The sequence below is a fragment of the Polyodon spathula genome, chromosome 33, assembly GCF_017654505.1.
Source record: "Polyodon spathula isolate WHYD16114869_AA chromosome 33, ASM1765450v1, whole genome shotgun sequence".
Classification (NCBI taxonomy): Eukaryota; Metazoa; Chordata; class Actinopteri; order Acipenseriformes; family Polyodontidae; genus Polyodon; species Polyodon spathula.
In genome coordinates, this window is record NC_054566.1 from 275,237 (window position 1) to 294,572 (window position 19,336).

Here is a 19,336-nt window from a genome sequence, read left to right on the forward strand (position 1 = left end):
GTTTCATGGAACCAGGGTTATGATAATAACCTAAAGGTATCACTATTCCCATTAGATTTTTTTTTTTCTCAGAACACAGTGTTTTTTTAAACAATATTAGTAAAAACAAAATCAAGGGGATCCATTTCGTAAATATGTATACTTTTTCTTTTCGTGTCCATCCCTAAAATTTACCCTGAAGTATAAGGTGTCACAATTGTTGCTTAACAAAAAGAAAGTTTATGTTCTATTTATGTTCTGAATAGTATGGGAGTTTCAGTCTTAGTTGTTCGGTATTGTGCTCCAGTATGAACCAGATACACTCAGACCAGTCTTAACCAGCATCTGTTTTCTTGTTTTTTGTTTTTATAAATTCTGAATATTCTTTCCCAGAAAAGTGTCAGCGTAGGAGTGATGTTTGTTTTAATCAAGAAGGAGTATGATGGTGATCCAGAAGCCGTCTCATGTGTTGGAGAGTGGGGGAGAGATCCCAGAAGGGAATGAATGTAATTTGGTTCTCACTCTGACACAAAGAAACTCCTCCATACTTTAACCCACCACAACCCATATTGGCTGCCCAGTGGTCATCTGACTTACTGTTACTTTAATGGTAGCTTCCAGGGCATGAATGTGCTGCTGTTTCCCACATTCATTTCACATGATACAAAAAGGAACTGTAATAAATTATATGACAAGTTTCGACTACAGTCTTTTTCAATGTCAACCCCTGTAGATTTTTTAAAGAAAACATGTTATTACTTTCATTATTTAAAAAGGACTAACCCTAATGATTTTTATTATAGATTATTTTTTTTTTTATATGTGTAAATAAAGGAGGTGTTATGGTTGTGCAATGTGAAATTGTCCTGGCAGCAGTAAAGCTTGAATAACAGTGTCTGAAGGGGGCGAAAAAAACAAAAGCACTTGCTTCCTTCAACTCATTTTCACTTGCTGCTATTTTGTGTCTTCCAGATGCCTGAAGAGCAGGCATTCAGTGTTCTGGTCAAGATCATGTTTGATTATGGACTCAGGGAACTTTTCAAACAAAATTTTGAAGATTTGCACTGCAAATTCTTTCAGCTGGAGAAACTCATGCAGGTGAGTGTGAATACAGATAAAACTGTCCTCATACCACAAAAGGACTGGATTTAGCACTGTGGTTTCAATCTGTTGTCACTTTGTTTAAATTAGGCACTGACAGTGACCAGCTGTTATAGAGAAAGGATGTCCCTTATTGAAGCCTCTTTTGTATATTTATATTCATATCATTGTAAACAAAGTGGTGCGCCTTTCACTACATCATGATGGCCTGTGAACACAACTACACTTGCAAAAAGAGTGGTCATTTAAACTGAATACAGCTGAATAGAAATTAGAACATGTACATATTTTTAAACCTAATTCATCCTACAGGTTCATTAAGAAGGTTGTATCTTTGAAAATATGAATCTATAGGTGTTTCCTTTAATGTCAATTATAACCCTGTACTGCTAAAATTAGAAGCATTTTTTGCTCAAAGAATGTCAGCAGAGCTGCTTTTTAATAAAACAAACAGGCGGCTACGTGTTTTGTAAACCTGATTATTTAAATAAAAATTGGACACTGCAGCTTTAAATTAATCTGCATATTTGCGTATTTTTCATATACAGTACCATGCCTACAAAAGCTAATTTACGTAACGTACTGATGACTCCCCCTCTAGTGGCTGATGATAGTCACTGCAGGAAATAAAAAGCATTTGTAACTGATACAAACCCAGGGTAGAGGGCTTGATATCCAGTCATTATAAGCAAATGGATTTAAAGGGGACAATAAACAGAAGCATGTCAGTAAATGAGCTTAGATAAGCTCTGTGACTTCTTCCCTAACTACTCGGCTTTAGCAGAACAGTCAGTTGTTTTAAATCTGTATCTACTCATACTGTAATCCAGTGTTGCAAGCAGATTAAACCAACTAGAATATTAGAATAAACTTTTTCAATTGTTTTGTGGTTCAAATGAAATGAGAACGCTATGTAAGCCTCAAGTCTTTTAAAATGAAAGTGGAGTGATTTGTACATGTAGTAGCTTTATAATAAATATGTTTCAGTTAACTGCAAATATGTTTTATTAATCCTGCACTAAAGCAGGCTTGCTAATAGTTGAGTGGAGTGCCGTATAACAGGGAATATACTAATTAGGGCTTAACAGCACTGGTAAATTGTGTCATTTGAGAATAGGCCTCCCATTGCCATGTGTCTTTAAAGAGAGGAAATAGAGTTTAAACAGAGAACAGCCCGTGGCAGTGAATTAGAGGAGGCAGTGCACCCATTTAAAACATTTCACTTACACTACTTTGCCATGTTAAACGTACTGGAAAAATGTATAGAATCTTTAAATAAGAACGCTTCCTTATGCAGATGTTCTTCCTGCATAACATGTCTCAGGGGTCACCAAAGAATCAATTTTCACGCAATCACCATTTGCTCTTTTTCCAAGTGTTGCTGATAAAATAATGAAAGGTTTGCCAGTATAGTCAGATTTAGATTTGTATATATAAGAAATGGACTTTAAATCAAAAAAGTTCATATAACCCTGGTGAGTATATCACCAACCATTTCGTTATAAAATGCTCAGACTACCTAGAAAAAGGAGCAGTGGACAGATAATAATAAAATGAAGTGTAATGCTAATGCATCTGTGCAGAGTTGACCTCTTTCCATTGCCATAGGAATTGTAATTTGCGGGTTGTAAATATATTCGTGGTGCTGTAAGAGAGACTGTCGTAATTAATTTCGCAAATCAGATTTCGTTAATGTTTCAGACGATGTTGCTAAGTAGAACACAATGTTTTCCCTATCACTGTATGGCACAAATCAGTCTTCTCATTTAATTAACATACCCTCCAAGGTAGGTCTGCACCGATGTAAAAGTCTGGTTCCTGCCGACATACTCAAATGTACAGTATTTTATTTTAAAGGATAAAATGATTCAGTAATTAATCTGAGGATATCTGAAGATGCCTGTCTCGCTAGAGCAACAGTTTTGCTATAAGAGAGTAGCCCATGAACGTTTCTGCAGTCTTTAGTTATTCCATGAATGAGGTTGGCCGAGTTTTTTTACGGCCATCTTCATGAGTGAAATAACCACAGCACTCTTAGACCGTTCAAATTAAACAGAGAATTACTTTCCTTAGCTCAAGCTCCCCGCAGTTGCTTAGCAATGTAGCATAATTGTCGTTGGATTTGAATAAATGCAAAGTAGATTCTAAAATGAGACCCGGTTTAAAAAAACAAATAAATAATCACTCTTCAGCATTGTAGATGAAAAAGTTAATCGATTGATGCTAGATCTCCTAACACTTGTATAAAAATTATTTGAACAATTGTGAAACTTTGACATTTTTCAGCAAAAAATCAGTATCTGAATCTGTAGGGGGGGGGGTGAGTTATTGACATACAAACTTAAAACTCAGCAACTTGTAAAACAACTTACCCTTCACTGCCCTTTGTTATGGGAACACAAATAAAAAGTGACTGATGTTCAGGAACCAGATGCTGTTTCCATGTCAGATCTGTGCACCCTTGATTTCATTATTATTTTACAGAAATAAGCACTCACATTTTCCCCAAGAGGACTGTAGTTTTATTTTGTAGACTTAACTGTGAGAATTGGAAAAATTGTGTTATCCGTTTATATTTAGAGGGATACAAAAACATTGAAAAATGTGTATAGCAACAATAGACTATAACCTGTCATTTTCTTTCTTTCGCCATTTGTGTCAATTATATCTATTAGTATATCAACCTTTGTGCTCTCTAAATATTGTAAAACATGAAATAGTATTTTGTATACCTATTTTAATTCCTTGGTGGTACACATTTTAATGTTAAATGTATTTTAAATTAAAAGTGTAATATATTTTGACTTATTAGTCTCCCTATTATCCTTATATCATGTCCTTGTAAAAATGTTAATTCTAAGTGGATAATGTTGCTCTTCTAGAATACTGTACATCCGTTGTTTACCTGTAACATCTTAACTATAGGAGAATGCCCTTGTAGTTCAATGAATGAAGATTGAAGTGGGCACGGGTATCGCTTGCTATATCCCTTGTCTCTTTGTGTTCAGGAGTACATTCCAGACCTGTACAATCACTTCTTGAATATCAGCCTTGAAGCACACATGTATGCCTCCCAGTGGTTCCTCACTCTCTTCACTGCTAAATTCCCTCTCTACATGGTCTTCCACATCATGGACTTCCTGCTTTGTGAGGTATGTTACAAACCCCGGGGGAACCTCAGTCTTGGTATTGGCACATCATACTATAACCTTCCAAAAGTTCTGCAAAGAAAGGATGCATGCAGCTCCTTTTTATTCATGGGTTGTTACAGTAGAAATATCAAACGCAATTGTTGGTCTAACAACAAGTACCAGTTCATATATTTTTTTGTTAGGTTTTCAACAGACCAGTTTAGTCTTGTTTAAAGAAAACCATTTCAATACAGATCTTGACCCCTCTTAATGACTTGTTGTCCCCCACAAGGTGTGAATTTCCCTGGAGTCTGAGATATCGTAGAAGCGCATGTACTTTATGTCCAGCTTTGAAAATGGCATATCAGGGTTACTGCGCACCTTATGGTTAGCTAATATATGGTGTCTCTTCAATTGATCTGAACATCACTAGATCTAAATATCTCAGTAAATCGATAACACTTGAACCCTCCTGAATTTGTTTCATAATTAATTCACTGTTGGATGTTTGATTTTTATAACTTTGGACCCTCAGTTAATTATTTAAGCAGTGGCGGTGATCAAATGAATATACCTATATATGTCACACATACATTCTTGCCTATATGTTTAGAATCACTAATCCAGAAGTGATTAAGTTTGGTGCAGGCAATAATCTGCAGTCGTGTTTGAGATGAACTGTTTTGGGAAGAGTTCTGTACTCTGATTGTTTGGAGAGGTGCATGCAGTATCTTCTGATCCATGTGATATTTGTTACAAGGAGTTATTCCACATGCTGTATATTCAGGTGGAGGGTAGGAGGGATACACACTTAATCAGCCAACAGCCATACTTTTTTCATAGACTAAAGATCTGAAGGGACTGTATCATTTGAAGACCTTTTCTACATACCAGCAATACTGTGCTGTTAGTAAATATGTGGAAACTGTTCATGTATTAAAACAAAATAATATAATTATTATGTACTCATTGAAAATAATTCTGAAAAGATTTTAATAGTGTACCACATGGTGGTGCTATTCTAAAACAAGTCTCTGAAAGACTTCTTTACCACCCCATCATTAAAACAGGAAATAGGAATGTTTCTCAGAGCTAGGAAGTATACAGTTTATGGTGGATGTAAGTCATGATGCTGATTGCTTTTCATTGTATTTATAGCCTAGTGGGGGGGTGTATGTCAGTGTCCGTACTTTTCAGTGAATGGTTTGAAAATGTCATAAAACATTATTAAGCAAGGCATTTCTAAAACTTGGCTTTTTTTTTTTAATGTAAAATGTATTTAAAAAAAAAAAGTGTTTTAAAAAATATCCATCTGGCTTTGAATCGCCTCTCTTAAACGCATGTAAAAGTTGTTTGTTCTTTGCTGGTTCTGCCTCAATGCAGGGATTCTGCAGTGACAGAATAATGTCCTTATCTGAGTTGACTTTGATGGATCTGAGCATTGCTCACTGTGGCCCCACTTAGGTGGGAGTAATAGGCTGGTATGCTGAGCACTGCCCTTCAGTTCACTTGTTGAAATTGAAACTCGGGTCTGCCTTGGCTTTGTGAGAGGCAACTGGCCCTCATTTCTGCTCTGTCACTTTTAAATGTTTCTGTTCTAAATCAAACCACATGCTGCAAATAACACATCTGCCTTGTCAGGATTGCTTTGATCTCCTCATTAACTTGTTTAGATTAAATTATTGAACCTAGATTAGATGAGGAATTTAGCTTGACACACAGTATTAAAAAGCTGAGATCTACAGCATTGGTAGATTGCTAATAAACATTCACAATAACATACTGTATCAATACTTTGTGCTGTGTTTATAATACTCTAACCTTCCTTTTCTTATTATTTCTGCTGATTAAAGTGTAAGGTGCTGGATCGAAGGCGCTGGAGGCCAAAGACCGCATCCACATGGCAGTATTAGCCAATCACTATGTTAGTTTTATGAAATCAGGCCACAGTAAACTAGACCTTCATAAAAAATGGCATTGATCCCAACATCCATTCTTTAAAATTAAATAATTACTACCTTCCAGCCCCAACCAGCTGCAGCAAGCAAAATGATTCATGTTGAAGCAGCAGCCTAAAGGTGAAAATATTCCCATTGCCAATTTACTCTGCCACCCAGCACCGGAGAGCTATGTGTAGTGTAACTTCATATCTTTAGTGTTATGGAAACTCTTCGGGCAAAATTCAATGGTAGCCTTTATTTCGGCATGTTACCTAACATGGCTGCCATGTTGGGATCGTGACTTTTTGCTTTCCGTATGTGAGCCAAGGACACCCCACCCAGGTGGCGCTCTGCCAATTGTGCGCCACCCCCCTCTGGGAACTCCCGTCCACAGTCGGCAGTGGAATACCCCGGACTCGAACCGGCGACCTCCAGGCTACAGGGCACACACTGCACTCCACTTGGGAGCCCCTTTGATCAAATATTTGGTAACCTTTCTTATGTTTTTCTTTCAGGGGATAAGCGTGATCTTCAATGTAGCACTTGCATTACTGAAAGTAAGTGGCTTTTCTGTTAAACTACCTCATAAATGTTCAGTATTTCTAGTTGTGGCAGATTGTCCTGTCAGGGCAACATTCTGTTTGACAGAGGCTTACATCTGTAAACGAAGTAAGAATATTGAAATGACCTAGCACTCAAGCACAGCAACCGGCTTGTCAAACCACAGCATTTAAGTATCATTGTTATGATAGCCTGGAGCCAGCTAATGAAAGGATCTGATTAAATTGAGAGAAGTGATGTCAGCACCATGCAGAACACACAAACTTTTCCCAGTGCGACCAGACTAAAGCTCTGGCTGTGCCCAGACTTTACAAATCGGCCATTGTGATACCTGAAGAACGAGGAGCATTCTACTAGCACAGTCTTTTTTAGCCATACACATTGCATGTTGTATATTTTTAGACTTCAAGAGATGATCTGCTGTTGACGGACTTCGAAGGAGCGTTAAAGTTCTTCCGTGTTCCAGTCCCCAAAAGATATCGCTCCGAGGAGAATGCCAGAAAGCTGATGGAGCTGGCCTGCAGCATGAAGGTAAAGCCTGTCGTTGTGATTGCTGTTAGAAAAGAAAGGTGATGGAGGGCAAATAACGTGTGGCTGCCTGGTGAAGCCTTTATTGACTTTTTAAGTATGCTGGTTGAGGCATTAATATTGAAATATGATTGTATGAAATGACTTGTGTTCATAATGTTGCATTAGACTGACCTGGTAACAGTATGTGCTGCACCTGCTACACTAGAATAAATGTGACATTATCTGCCACTGGAAAGAGTTACCACAATAATGTCCTTAACATGCTTAACTGGTTCATTTAAATGCTGAAACCTTATTTGCAGTTTCTGGATGTCTGACTGATCACTGAGCCACACAGCAGGGAGAACCAGTGTTCCACCAGGGACAGCAGTGTTCCACCAGAATCAGCTTATTTACTTTGTTCTTTGGACACGGTTGTACCTTGTTCCCAGCAACCTAGTTCCGGAGTGTATGCTTGCAAACTGCACTGATGTGCCCTCACTTCTTCTGAATTAAAAACAGGCTATAACAACAGACATTAAGAAACAGCTTAATTGCATGCAGGAGTAGTTAAAATATTATTTTGGTTATTTTATTTTAGGATTTTTTGTAGCTGTATAATATTAGTTTTTCATTGTAGAAAATATATTGGGAAAACGTTGCATTTGTTTGAGGAAAGGGTCCACGTTAAAGACCATATGAATAGGTTTGAATGGAGTATAGCATGAAACTCGTCTGACCTTCCATTGCAGTGCTTCCTCCCTCCTTCAGTCTCCACATGGTCTGATGATCTTAGCCACAGGAAATTTGAAAACCTACCTACACACAAATGCAATGACTCACGTGGCAGCCGTTTCACAAGAGCACCTGGCACAGCAGAATGTTTATAGCTAATTGTTTTTATAAAAACTGTTTTTAAACCTTGGTGGAACATCACATGATAGAGCTCTTTTCATCTGGAAATGGACTATAACATTAAAAAGTGCCTTCCAAGCTTAAAAGAACCTTAGAAACAGTGGGTCTTTGTGTTGCAGAGTGAGGCAGTAGGCCAGTCTGAACACTGTTTAATTTTCTTACGAGATGAATATATAATATATCTTTGTTGTTCAATATACATTTTAACTCATACAGCAATAAAGGAATGTTTTTTGCTTTAGAGTCAGTAATGCATGGTTTGATTATAATTTTTGTTTAAAACCTTGCCTTGGCTCCTGAAGAAGTCTCTCATGGTTGTTGCCACAATCTTGCATTTTCTAATGACTGTCACATTGCCACGCAGGCCTTCTCTTCTTTTATCTCCCTGCACAGTAAGATGCTAGATATTTCAGTAAATGAACAATGGGACAGTTCTCAATGTCTCCCCTTGTAAAAGCACTATTTGTCCAGGCAGAGACCTACAAGGTTGTGCCTTGCTTCCAGGGTCCATTAGCTTGCTTAGGTTTAGTAGGACGGACAGATCTTCAGCTTATTGCCCTCTAAGTGAATGAGACAACTTTCAAATGAAGCATTTCTAATTGTGTCGATATAAAGTTTTATTTAAAAAAAAAAAAAAAAAAAAAAAACATACTGTAGCTGGTGCAGTCTGTTTTGGTGAGAATGCCTCAGTAGGTCCTTTTAATGAAGCTTGATTGTGACGAGAGCATAAATACCGATCCCTACTGTGTGTCTGCGTTGCCAGTCGGCAGCATACTGTGCAGTTGATTTTGAAAAGAGGAGGATAAACTAAGTGTAGTTTGCTGCTGGAAATGCAGTTCTACAGTCCAGTGAATGCATTGCTGTGTGACGAGAGCTAAATACCGATCCCTACTGTGTTCTGCGTTGCCAGTCGGCAGCATACTGTGCAGTTGATATTTGAAAAGAGGAGGATAAACTAAGTGTAGTTTGCTGCTGGAAATGCAGTTCTACAGTCAGTGAATGCATTGCTGTGTAGACAGAGCTGATCCTGTGTTGCACCTCTTGTGGGTTGACAACTGGAATGGACAAAAATCATATATTATAGCAAAAATGTACACGTTACCGTCTTGAGGATCACAAATGATAAAATCCACTTCACTTGATTCAATTTTCTCCACACCCAAAAAAAACACCTGCTTTCCTCAGCTCCCTCCTCTCACAATGAGATCGAGGCCTCAAATGCTAATGAGCGAGAGTATATACATAAAGAAAAAAAAAGCATAAATTATATTTGAAGGTTGCACAGCAGTGTGAGTTTGCCATTATTACTGTAGTACACAAGGGAACACAGTTGTGCAGCAGCAGGTCTACAGGCACTTTGCTGGCGTGACAGAACGTTCCCCACCCTCCTCCCCAAAGTCCAATTATGTCCCAGGCTGGCTGAGTGGATAGAGGCCCAGAGACAGACTGCAGTTCAAAAAAAATAACTATTTTATTATAAATAAACAAAAATAAAGTGCACACGGGCAAAATAACAGATACTCAAACACAAATAAAGCAAAAACAAAACTCACTGGTGGCAGTTTCCAGGCTGGGCAATGCCTTCACTGGGATTCAGGCGTTTTCGGCGGACCGGGGCCCCAAAAAAAAAACCAACCTGCTTCCTCAGCTCCCTCCGGCTCCCCAAATGAGAAGGCGACGGCCTCCTTTTATATCAGGTGGCTGGGCGCTGATTGATCGTTAATCAACCTAATCAACTAATCAACCCCAGCCACCTGAACATAATAAACCCAGGCAGGCAGGGGAAGTTAACCCCATCCCTGCCAATTTAAAAGGGCAGAGCTTTGCTCTGCCACACACCTCCCCCCATGTACAACGTACAGGCGGCCGCAATCGGCCCGGCTCCCTCCCCCCCCCCCCACCCTCCCGGCCCAAGAGTCCAATTATGTCCCTTGGGTGGGCTGTTATGGTGGGTGGTGGTGGGCGGGGTTGATGTCGGAGCCCCCAAGCCTTCTTTGGTTGAGGGGGCCCCGAATCCCCAAGGTAGCATGGCGACGGCGGCCCGGCGGACGGCCGGCTCCCTCTGGTGGCGGAGGCGGCGACGGCGGCCCGGCTCCTCTCTGGTGGCGGAGGCGGCGACGGCGGATCCTCCTCCCTCTCTGGCTCTGGGAGCGACGGCGGCTCCTCCTCCCTCTGGGCTCTGGGAGCGACGGCAGATCCTCCTCCCTCTCTGGCTCTGGGAGCGACAGCAGATCCTCCTCCCTCTCTGGCTCTGGGAGCGACGGCAGATCCTCCTCCCTCTCTGGCTCTGGGAGCGACGGCAGATCCGGACCCTCTCTCCCTCTGGTGGCGGAGGCGGCGACGGCCTCTCCGGCTCCCTCTGGTGGCGGAGGCGGCGACGGCGGCTCCGGCTCCCTCTCTGGCGGATCCTCCTCCCTCTCTGGTTCTGGCGCGGCGGCAGGCCCTCCTCCCTCTGGCTCTGGGAGCGACGGCAGATCCTCCTCCCTCTCTGGCTCTGGGAGCGACGGGCAGATCTCCTCCCTCTCTGGCTCTGGGAGCGACGGCAGATCCTCCTCCCTCTCTGGCTCTGGGAGCGGCGGCAGATCCTCCTCCCTCTCTGGCTCTGGGAGCGACGGCAGATCCTCCTCCCTCTCTGGCTCTGGGAGCGACAGCAGATCCTCCTCCCTCTCTGGCTCTGGGAGCGACGGCAGATCCTCCTCCCTCTCTGGCTCTGGGAGCGACAGCAGATCCTCCTCCCTCTCTGGCTCTGGGAGCGACAGCAGATCCTCCTCCCTCTCTGGCTCTGGGAGCGACGGCAGATCCTCCTCCCTCTCTGGCTCTGGGAGCGACGGCAGCTCCTCCTCCCTCTCTGGCTCTGGGAGCGACGGCAGATCCTCCTCCCTCTCCCCAGCTCCTCACCCCTCTCTGGCTCTGGGGACGACGGAGGACCCCTCTCTGGCTCTGGGAGCGACGGCGGCTCCTCCCCCTCTCTGGCTCTGGGAACGACGGCAGCTCCTCACCCCTCTCTGGCTCTGGGAGCGACGGCAGATCCTCCTCTCTCTGGCTCCAGATCCTCCTCCCTCTCTGGCTCCGGGAAGGCAGCTCACCCCTCTCTGGCTCTGGGGAAGGCGGCTCCTCCCTCTCTTTGTTGCACCTCTTGTGGGTCTGACAACTCTAATGGACAAACGGCAGCTCCTCACCCCCTCTCTTCATATATGAGGGCAAAAATGGGAAGGAGGCCGTCTTGAGGATCCTCCTACTGAGCGAGAGTATCCCCATAAAGAAAAACAAAGCATTGGCTCTCGGGATTATATTTGGAGGTTGCACAGCAGTGTGGGTTTGCCATTATTACTGTTCCCACCTCTCCCCATCTCGACGCCACAGTGTTGATAACTACAGATCGTGGACGAGGTCTGCCTCAGGGTGCATCAACCAGTCCCAGATCTCCTGGGACGGTGGTGAAGGTGGTGGTGCTGGAGGTAGTGGGGTGGCCCCTGATGCCCGGGGTGAACAAGGCACCTCTTCCTGGGCCTGGTTGTAGGGGCATCCTGCCCAGTTGTGGCCGTCCTCCTCACACCGGCCACACCAGTTTGCCGGTGGCACGTCTGGGCAGGACCGCCAACGATGGTCCTCCTTACCGCACCAGGAACACCAGGGGAAGAGGCTGGCCGGGTCCTCCAGCGGTGGCTGCAGCAGCTTACATTTCTTCAGCTGCTTTTCCTGCCTTTGCCGCTGTCTGCTCTTCTTTCCCATTTTTTTTTTTTCCAAAAAAAAAATAAATAAATAAATAAATAAATAAATACTGCTCTGAGCCTCTAGGTGGCGCTATCCCACTTCTGACACCAAATGTGGCAGGCTGGCGAGTGGATAGAGGCCCAGAGACAGACTGCAGTTCAAAAAAATAACTATTTTATTATAAATAAACAAAAATAAAGATACTCACACACAAATAAAGCAAAAACAAAACTCACAAAAATAACAGTTTCCAGGATGGGCAATGCCTTCACGTGCTTTCAAGTTTTCTCCAGAACGTGCACAAGGGCAAAATAACAAATACTCAAACACAAATAAAGCAAAAACAAAACTCACAAAAATAACAGTTTCCAGGCTGGGCAATGCCTTCACTGGATTCAAGTTTTCTACACAACCAAAAAAAAACCAACCTGCTTCCTCAGCTCCCTCCTCTCCCAAATGAGAAGCTGAGGCCTCCTTTTATATCAGGTGGCTGGGCGCTGATTGATCGTTAATCAACCTAATCAACTAATCAACCCCAGCCACCTGAACATAATAAACCCAGGCAGGCAGGGGAAGTTAACCCCATCCCTGCCAATTTAAAAAGGGCAGAGCTTTGCTCTGCCACAGTGCTTAAGAGCTGAAGAGTGATTTTCAGGTCACAAGGGGCATGAGCTATATTAAACCTCTTGTGTATTTTAAAGGTGCAAGTTGTGTCATGATCAGATCACCCAATCTAAGTTTACTAATTTCCACAACTCAGACTATTGGAAGCCTTGTGCTTCCCACAGTGTTTGTTATATTGTTCAATCAGCTATTAGGCTTGTTAAAAGCCCAGCTGCTTTCTGTGTATAACAATCTTGTTGTAAATTAGCTTTATGCTCCATGGAGGGAGGGGAGGGAGGGGGCAGGGCGTGACCTTTGTGTTCAGCTTACAAATGCACAACTGTCAGCTGGTTTGGAGAATGACTAATAATGTTTATGAACGAAGTACTGTCCTCAATTCATAATCATTTTGAAATGTAAACAGAGCTGAGACTTATTACTGGTTAAACAATTCCTGTAATATTGCCCCATTCACACTACCTAAATAGTGTGTGACCAATGCATGTAGATATGTGCTGATTTTAACAAATCGTTTGTTCTAGTGTGCTGGTTGTGACTTGATTTATATCTACTGTACTTGCCCTTCTATGAAACCCTAATACAAAAAAACCCAAACCTGAAACAGAAATTACTTGAGCTTAAAACTGAGGCACAATATAATAGCAGCTCAGCTTTTGCTGATTTACTCAAACGAAATTACTCTCTGATTGCAAAACTCAAGTAAGATGCATCCTGTAATTAACTGGACAGGTGCTGTACAACTTAAATCAACTCGTGATTTTGTAGGGTTCCTAATTTAAAAATAGGGATATTTGTTTAGATGCCAGTTTACTTCCTAGTTATATAAATCTGGCATTTGCCTTTGAGGATGAAAGTATTGCAATAGGCAACCAAGCTCCTTTAGCAATCTTTTTTTTTGTATAGCAGTGAATCTTATTTTAATGAGTTGTTCTTCAATGTGACTTTCTATTGCCAACCTATAAGCCCCCATTGTTACAAGCTCTAATGACACGCTGTAGCAGACACCAAATATTATTCTGTTAAAAGTTTCTATTATTATACCCTTATGTAGCTGTTGTTCCTAAGGGGTACTTCTAATTAGAATCACTTCAATAATTATTAACCCATAACAGCAGAGTACATACCTTTTTGACTCAAAGACAACCAGTGTATATTAATTTTTCATTTATTGCTATGTTCTTTCCAACATATACTGTCTGTACGGTGCACGTTATATATCATATGTAGTATCGAGCCGTAAGGAATAACAAGCACTTAACAAGAACGCTGTTCTAAAAAATCGAGCAAGCCTCCTGCACGACCGAGTTGTGTTCATGGTAGTTTGTGTGGCATGACAGTTTGATGCTTGAATGTTTTTGCAACCTAATAGGTTCTGCCACCTATTTATTATGCAACTGATAGATGGTGGGGATGATGTGTTATAAGGGCAGACTCAGGGAAAAAAAAAACATTGACAGTTGTTTTTATTTAATTGTGTATCAACTTACAAGCCTGTGGCTCAGGGGGTAAGTGTGGAACTGCTTTGATTAGCCATGACATCTCTTCCAAATTATTTCAGCTGTGGAGCATTCTGCTCAACTAATCCAGGCAGCTTCTGCTACTTGCTCCTTTTGCAGAGTCTGTTAATTAGAGGAAATCTAACTTGCAAACTAGGTCGCCGTTGAATGTCTTCTGCGTTGTCACATACACAGTGTAATAAACCCGTCATACCTTTGCTTAGTGGCTGGGACAGATACATGTGCAGGTTGTCATCTAACTCAAACTGGACACTAAGTCAATAGTCCTTTGCTTGCCAGATTCATGGGGTCGGTGAGGTGACAACCAGGCAGTTCCATGACATGCAGCCTGGCCAGGACAGCTGTGGGGAACTGGATCCTCTCAAGCTTCAGATATCAACCTGTTGTTAAACTAAAGTCCTGATCTGCAAGGCACAGACGTTTGTGAAAAAGTGTTGCGCATGTATTTTAGTATTTCTACAGAGAACTTTTAAAGCCAGATGCGATTTTATTATTATTTCTCTTGTTTACTGACTGTCTGCATCAAATGCATTTTTCTGCAGCTTTTGCTGTATGTGTGATTTCGCTTGGAAGATCGTTAGTTATTTAAGTTGATTTGGCGTCTCACCCATTATTTAACTGCAGACTGCTCCAGTACATTTATAATGTTGAGCTTTTCTTTTTGTTCTCGGTGTATAGATCAGCCAGAAGAAGCTGAAGAAATATGAGAAGGAGTACCATGCCCTGAGGGAACAGCAGGCCCAGCAGGAGGCTCCTATCGAGAGATATGAGGTACAGTGATTTGTGGTTGGGGAAAGTTTGAAAGCTGCAGTTGCCCCCCAGTCATGTTTAATCTTGTATGTAATCCATACATATTCCTTGAATTAGCCTTCTGTGCGCTCTTGCAAATGCAGATTTTTGTTTATATACTTCAGAAGAAGTGTGAGCTCTGGAGACTAACACAAAGCTTTTCCTCCCTGGAAACCTGCTTGACTCTATCACAGAGTCTCATTGATTTTAAAAAGCTGGGTTTATTGGAGTGCTTGAAAATAGGGAAACAGAGCAATCGGCAACCAACTTCCTAATAAAATATCACACAGGTAATAAACTGAAACAGGGTGATTCATTCAGTGCAGGTACTCAAAATAAAATCCATCCGGAACAGAGTGACACATGGCTCAACAGTGTACAGAAATGAGCATATAGTTATAAATTGCGACAAAAAAGCACTAACTTTATTTGCAAATGTTGGTTTTGTTGTAATTACATTTTGCATATTGAAGGGGCATGATGGAGGAAAATGCTTGACAACTTAATTTAAATAACAATCATTTCTTTACATCACCAAAACCTAGAGACTGCTCTTTTAATAGTTCATAGGATGCTTTGATATACAGTAGAAGGGATAGTTGCCAGCAGTGATGTTTAATGGTTGGTTGTGGTGCGCAATCTCTGAAGACAGACGATGAAAAGATGAACACAACTGTAAACTGAGAGGAGGGCTGGGGTAGGAGCCACAGCTGTTCAAGAATACAGTAACGCACAAGAAAATGAAAAATCTGCTAAAGCTAGCGAGGCTGATTAGATTCTGCATCAGGTTTGCAGAATCTCTGTAATCTAGCATGTGTGCTTCATATCTAAGGTGTGATGGTAAACCTTCATCAATATTTCATATTACGATATGGTGTTTTTGCAAAACACCCCATCAGCCTGGTTTATTTATAACATTGATTAGCAATGGCTATGTGGATTTCTGTAAGGGACTTTACTCATCACCACGTCTAGTGGATGCAAGGGGAATCAAATGTTTTAATCTGTTAACCCGTTGGGATTGAAGACTAGCAGAAATGAGCATCCAATGGACCAGTCTCATTCTAGGTGTTAAACCCAGAACTACAGAAAACATGTCCATTAATTACACTACAGGAAAGAAAGAACCAGCAGCAGACCCAGCTTTACATTGAAACAAGAAGCCATTGAGTTTTTAGAATGGTTCCATTGGCCAAATGTAAACACAACATGTGTCCTTTAGGCCCCTTTGATAGTCTGATAATACCCAGAACTGCACTACACTACATGTAATCAAATAGATTGTAGTTGCTAACCTACAATTCTAACCCTCATCCTTTCTTTGGTTGGAAGTTGGCCACGGGGTTTACAGGCAGAGAATAAAAAAACACTTGGTGATCAGAGTAACAAACTGTGTGCGCTGTCACACGTCATTACCCATGAACCACAGGATGGTAAGTGTCTAATATGGCAGATATGTAATTACTTCTACAAAAGATCACCGGTTTGTAAATTGGGTGTTTAGACAGCACACCGCATTGCTGTATAATAAATTGTGCTGAGGGATGAAGTCAACTCATGCTGGCTAAAACCCAGTAATAAAAATGAAAACATACCCTCACTTAAGGACTTAATCTGAGAGATCGGACACATTTTTAATCTCTTTCTCACAAGTGCTTGTCGGAGCAGCAAGTGTGCTGAAGGTTTCAGCACATCAGTCTGTCCACATTCAGCATTGAGATAGTACAGAGCTATTCTTCTCCTTAAGCCGTGTGGTGCCCTTTGTTATTTGTTAAGGTATGGTGACATCTGGTGGAATACAACTGTAAACCAAACCTGGCTGTGGTACTCATTTTGGGTGTGTTTTAAGTCAGGATATTAAACTGGGCCGTGATACAAAGTGGGCTTGACTTTTGTGTGCGAAAAAAAAGAGCAGTGTTTTAATAAGGTAACATTGACTATTGACAGAAACTCAGAACAAAGTAAGTTTATGTCATTTCATGTAAAGAAATGGAAATCTTTTTAAAAAACCTTATTGAATGTACCATATTTTATTACAATATACTACCATTGTTCTGCTCCATGCGGTGATGCACAGAAATTTCATCAACCTTTTTTTTTTTTCTCTTACTAAATAAAGTCCAGTCACTAAATTCATTCTGGCCAAGAAACTGATGCAAAACCATCAGTAACTGGTGATGCACAATGGTGATGCTGTGACAGTAAGCTGATTTGTGAGGCGACATTAAGAGAGCTCATTTCTTCAAGAACATGTGGTATCAAATTGTTTTAGAAAAACAGAAGTTTACTGCACTTACTTTATTTACTACACAGCTGAAGAAGGGCTTTAGTCTGAAATGTCCTGAAATAAAAGATTTTTTAATCATTTTAATTGTCGTGGTTTTTTTTTTTCATTTTTTTACGCTGCAGTTATACTACCTTTCAAACATAATTCATATCATGTGATAAATAAACATTACGGATTTAAATTGATAGTTATTATACAAACAGTTGGGTCCTCTGTGCATCTCGCTATCTCAATGTGTGAATCCCAGAATCTTCTCTCCAGCAAAGCATTGTGTACTGTGCCCTGTAACAGCTACAGTTTACCTGTACCACACGCGTCTTTGAGGCTGCATGGTTTATTATTTAAAGTCATCAGAACTTACCATTGTTCCTCTGCACAAGGTAATACGGTGCTCTATAATAATATATTGCATTTAAATACCCACTGCCAGTAGCAGCAGTCAGCTCTCTACGACATCAAAAAAGAAAAAAAAAATGACATTGATAAAAGCGGAGGGGGGCAAGTAGATTTTTCTATTGTTTTGTCCCGTGAACAAGTTTATTTTTTACTTTTTATCATCAAATTCCACACAGCTGAACCCTACAATCATCTCCTGAAAGGTGCTTTAAAAACCACTGCTTTCTATAGACCATGGTAATATACAGTACCTGAACTATATTACACATGTTGTGCTTTAAATCTCATATGAGTAAATGGCAGTGGAATCAATGAAGTCATTTAGTAATCTGATTTTTAACTGCTTACAGGGCTTATAAACTGAACCTTCTGGTCTGCAGCTACTCAACATGTAATAAAAGAAAGAAACAAGGATGCCCTGTAACTATATTCTCTAGGATGCAGCATCAGTTCTGTGCCCAAGTGCCATTATGTGTGATGTACGTGTTTTTGACACATGCTGCATAATGTAACAGTTGCACATAGAGCGAATAGCAATGTTGTGTTAGTGTGTTTTTAGAATCTTGTTTTGCACATTCTTTGCAAGCAAACACTCTAATCAGAACTGTGGGTGAACACTCAACAATTATGAGGCTACAATTGTGAGTCCATAAGTCACTAATTGGTTTGCCCTTAGGAAGGATTGCTACTCTGAGAAAGAATAGTATAATAACGGTAATAGGTTAGTAATTGCAGAGTAATCTGTAATGTGTTCCTGGCGCTTTCCTGTTTCTAGAACAGTTTCTGAAAGGTGTTTTATTACTGACCTGCCGAGTTTACAATGTTTAAATAGCAATAATTTATGTCATCGTCGTGGGAAGGTAGAAAAGCTAAAAAATAACATTTTTCAGAGCCTGAATCTGGTGTTGCATTACAAATTCATCACTCGGGAAAGATCTAATAAATAATGGAGTCCCTGAGAAACCAATCTAATTGAGAATCGGTTCCATCGCTGTTGGTAAACATGTGAATAATTACAAGGCTAGGCACACAGAAGGCTGGTACATTTTTAATCTGTGCTTGAAAGCTTTTTTCAAAGGTTATTCTCTTTTGAGAGCTGTTAAATTTTATATAGGGCACAGCATGTGACGAGAAGGTGCTGAACTCAGAGTGCAGCTGGGCATTCTTCTTCTGCACATGCTGAAGGAGAAAATTGATTTCTGAAATTGCAAACTCTTTCGCTAACCTTAAAGTGAAGAATCTTTTGCTTTCCCTAGCCTTTGGTCTTACTGTATCTTTGTGTCTTGCTACAGAGGGAGAACAGGCGCCTGCAGGAGGCAAACATGAGACTAGAACAGGAAAATGATGACCTAGCACATGAATTGGTAACCAGCAAGATAGCACTGAGACAGGATTTGGATAATGTAAGTCTGAACAGAAGTCCCTCTGCTGCAGAGGCTTCCCTTTGAGCTTTTTACTTTTATGGCTTTTTTTTTTTTTTTTCAAGTGCTGGGATTATATGCTGTATATCTGCAGCAATCATTACCATCTTATCAAACAGTGCTTGGATTTAGTTATATAATACAAGCTCATCCTGGGTTGTAAGTGTTACCTCTTGTTCTGTTTTCTGCTGTATAGTTTCTGAAATGAGGAAAATCTTTATTTCAAGACAAAACTGTGATGGATAAGGGTGTTTTGCTGGTATAAAATTGACTATTCTGTGTGTTAAAATATTTTTGAAACTGAATGCATAGTACTGCAAAGAAAATGCATTTTTAACCTCTACAGGCCTGTGTTTTCAATCTTGCTCAAGTCACAAGTGAAATTATATTGTGGGTTTAAAACTAGTGCCAGGGAGGGGGGGTCCCGAGTGGCTCATCTGGTAAAAACACG

At 40.9% G+C, this 19,336-nt stretch overlaps 1 protein-coding gene across 3 annotated transcripts in view; it reads left to right on the forward strand.

Moving 5' to 3' along the window:
- The window catches only part of LOC121303493 (rab GTPase-activating protein 1), a 108,047-nt gene that overhangs the window by 77,954 nt on the left and 10,757 nt on the right, over positions 1-19,336 (forward strand). For all 3 annotated transcript variants that reach the window (XM_041234210.1, XM_041234211.1, XM_041234212.1), the window contains 6 exons: positions 952-1,077; positions 4,089-4,232; positions 6,667-6,708; positions 7,115-7,243; positions 14,671-14,763; positions 18,757-18,867. In XM_041234210.1, coding sequence (XP_041090144.1) covers positions 952-1,077; positions 4,089-4,232; positions 6,667-6,708; positions 7,115-7,243; positions 14,671-14,763; positions 18,757-18,867 — 645 coding nt within the window. The remainder of the gene's footprint in view (positions 1-951; positions 1,078-4,088; positions 4,233-6,666; positions 6,709-7,114; positions 7,244-14,670; positions 14,764-18,756; positions 18,868-19,336) is intronic.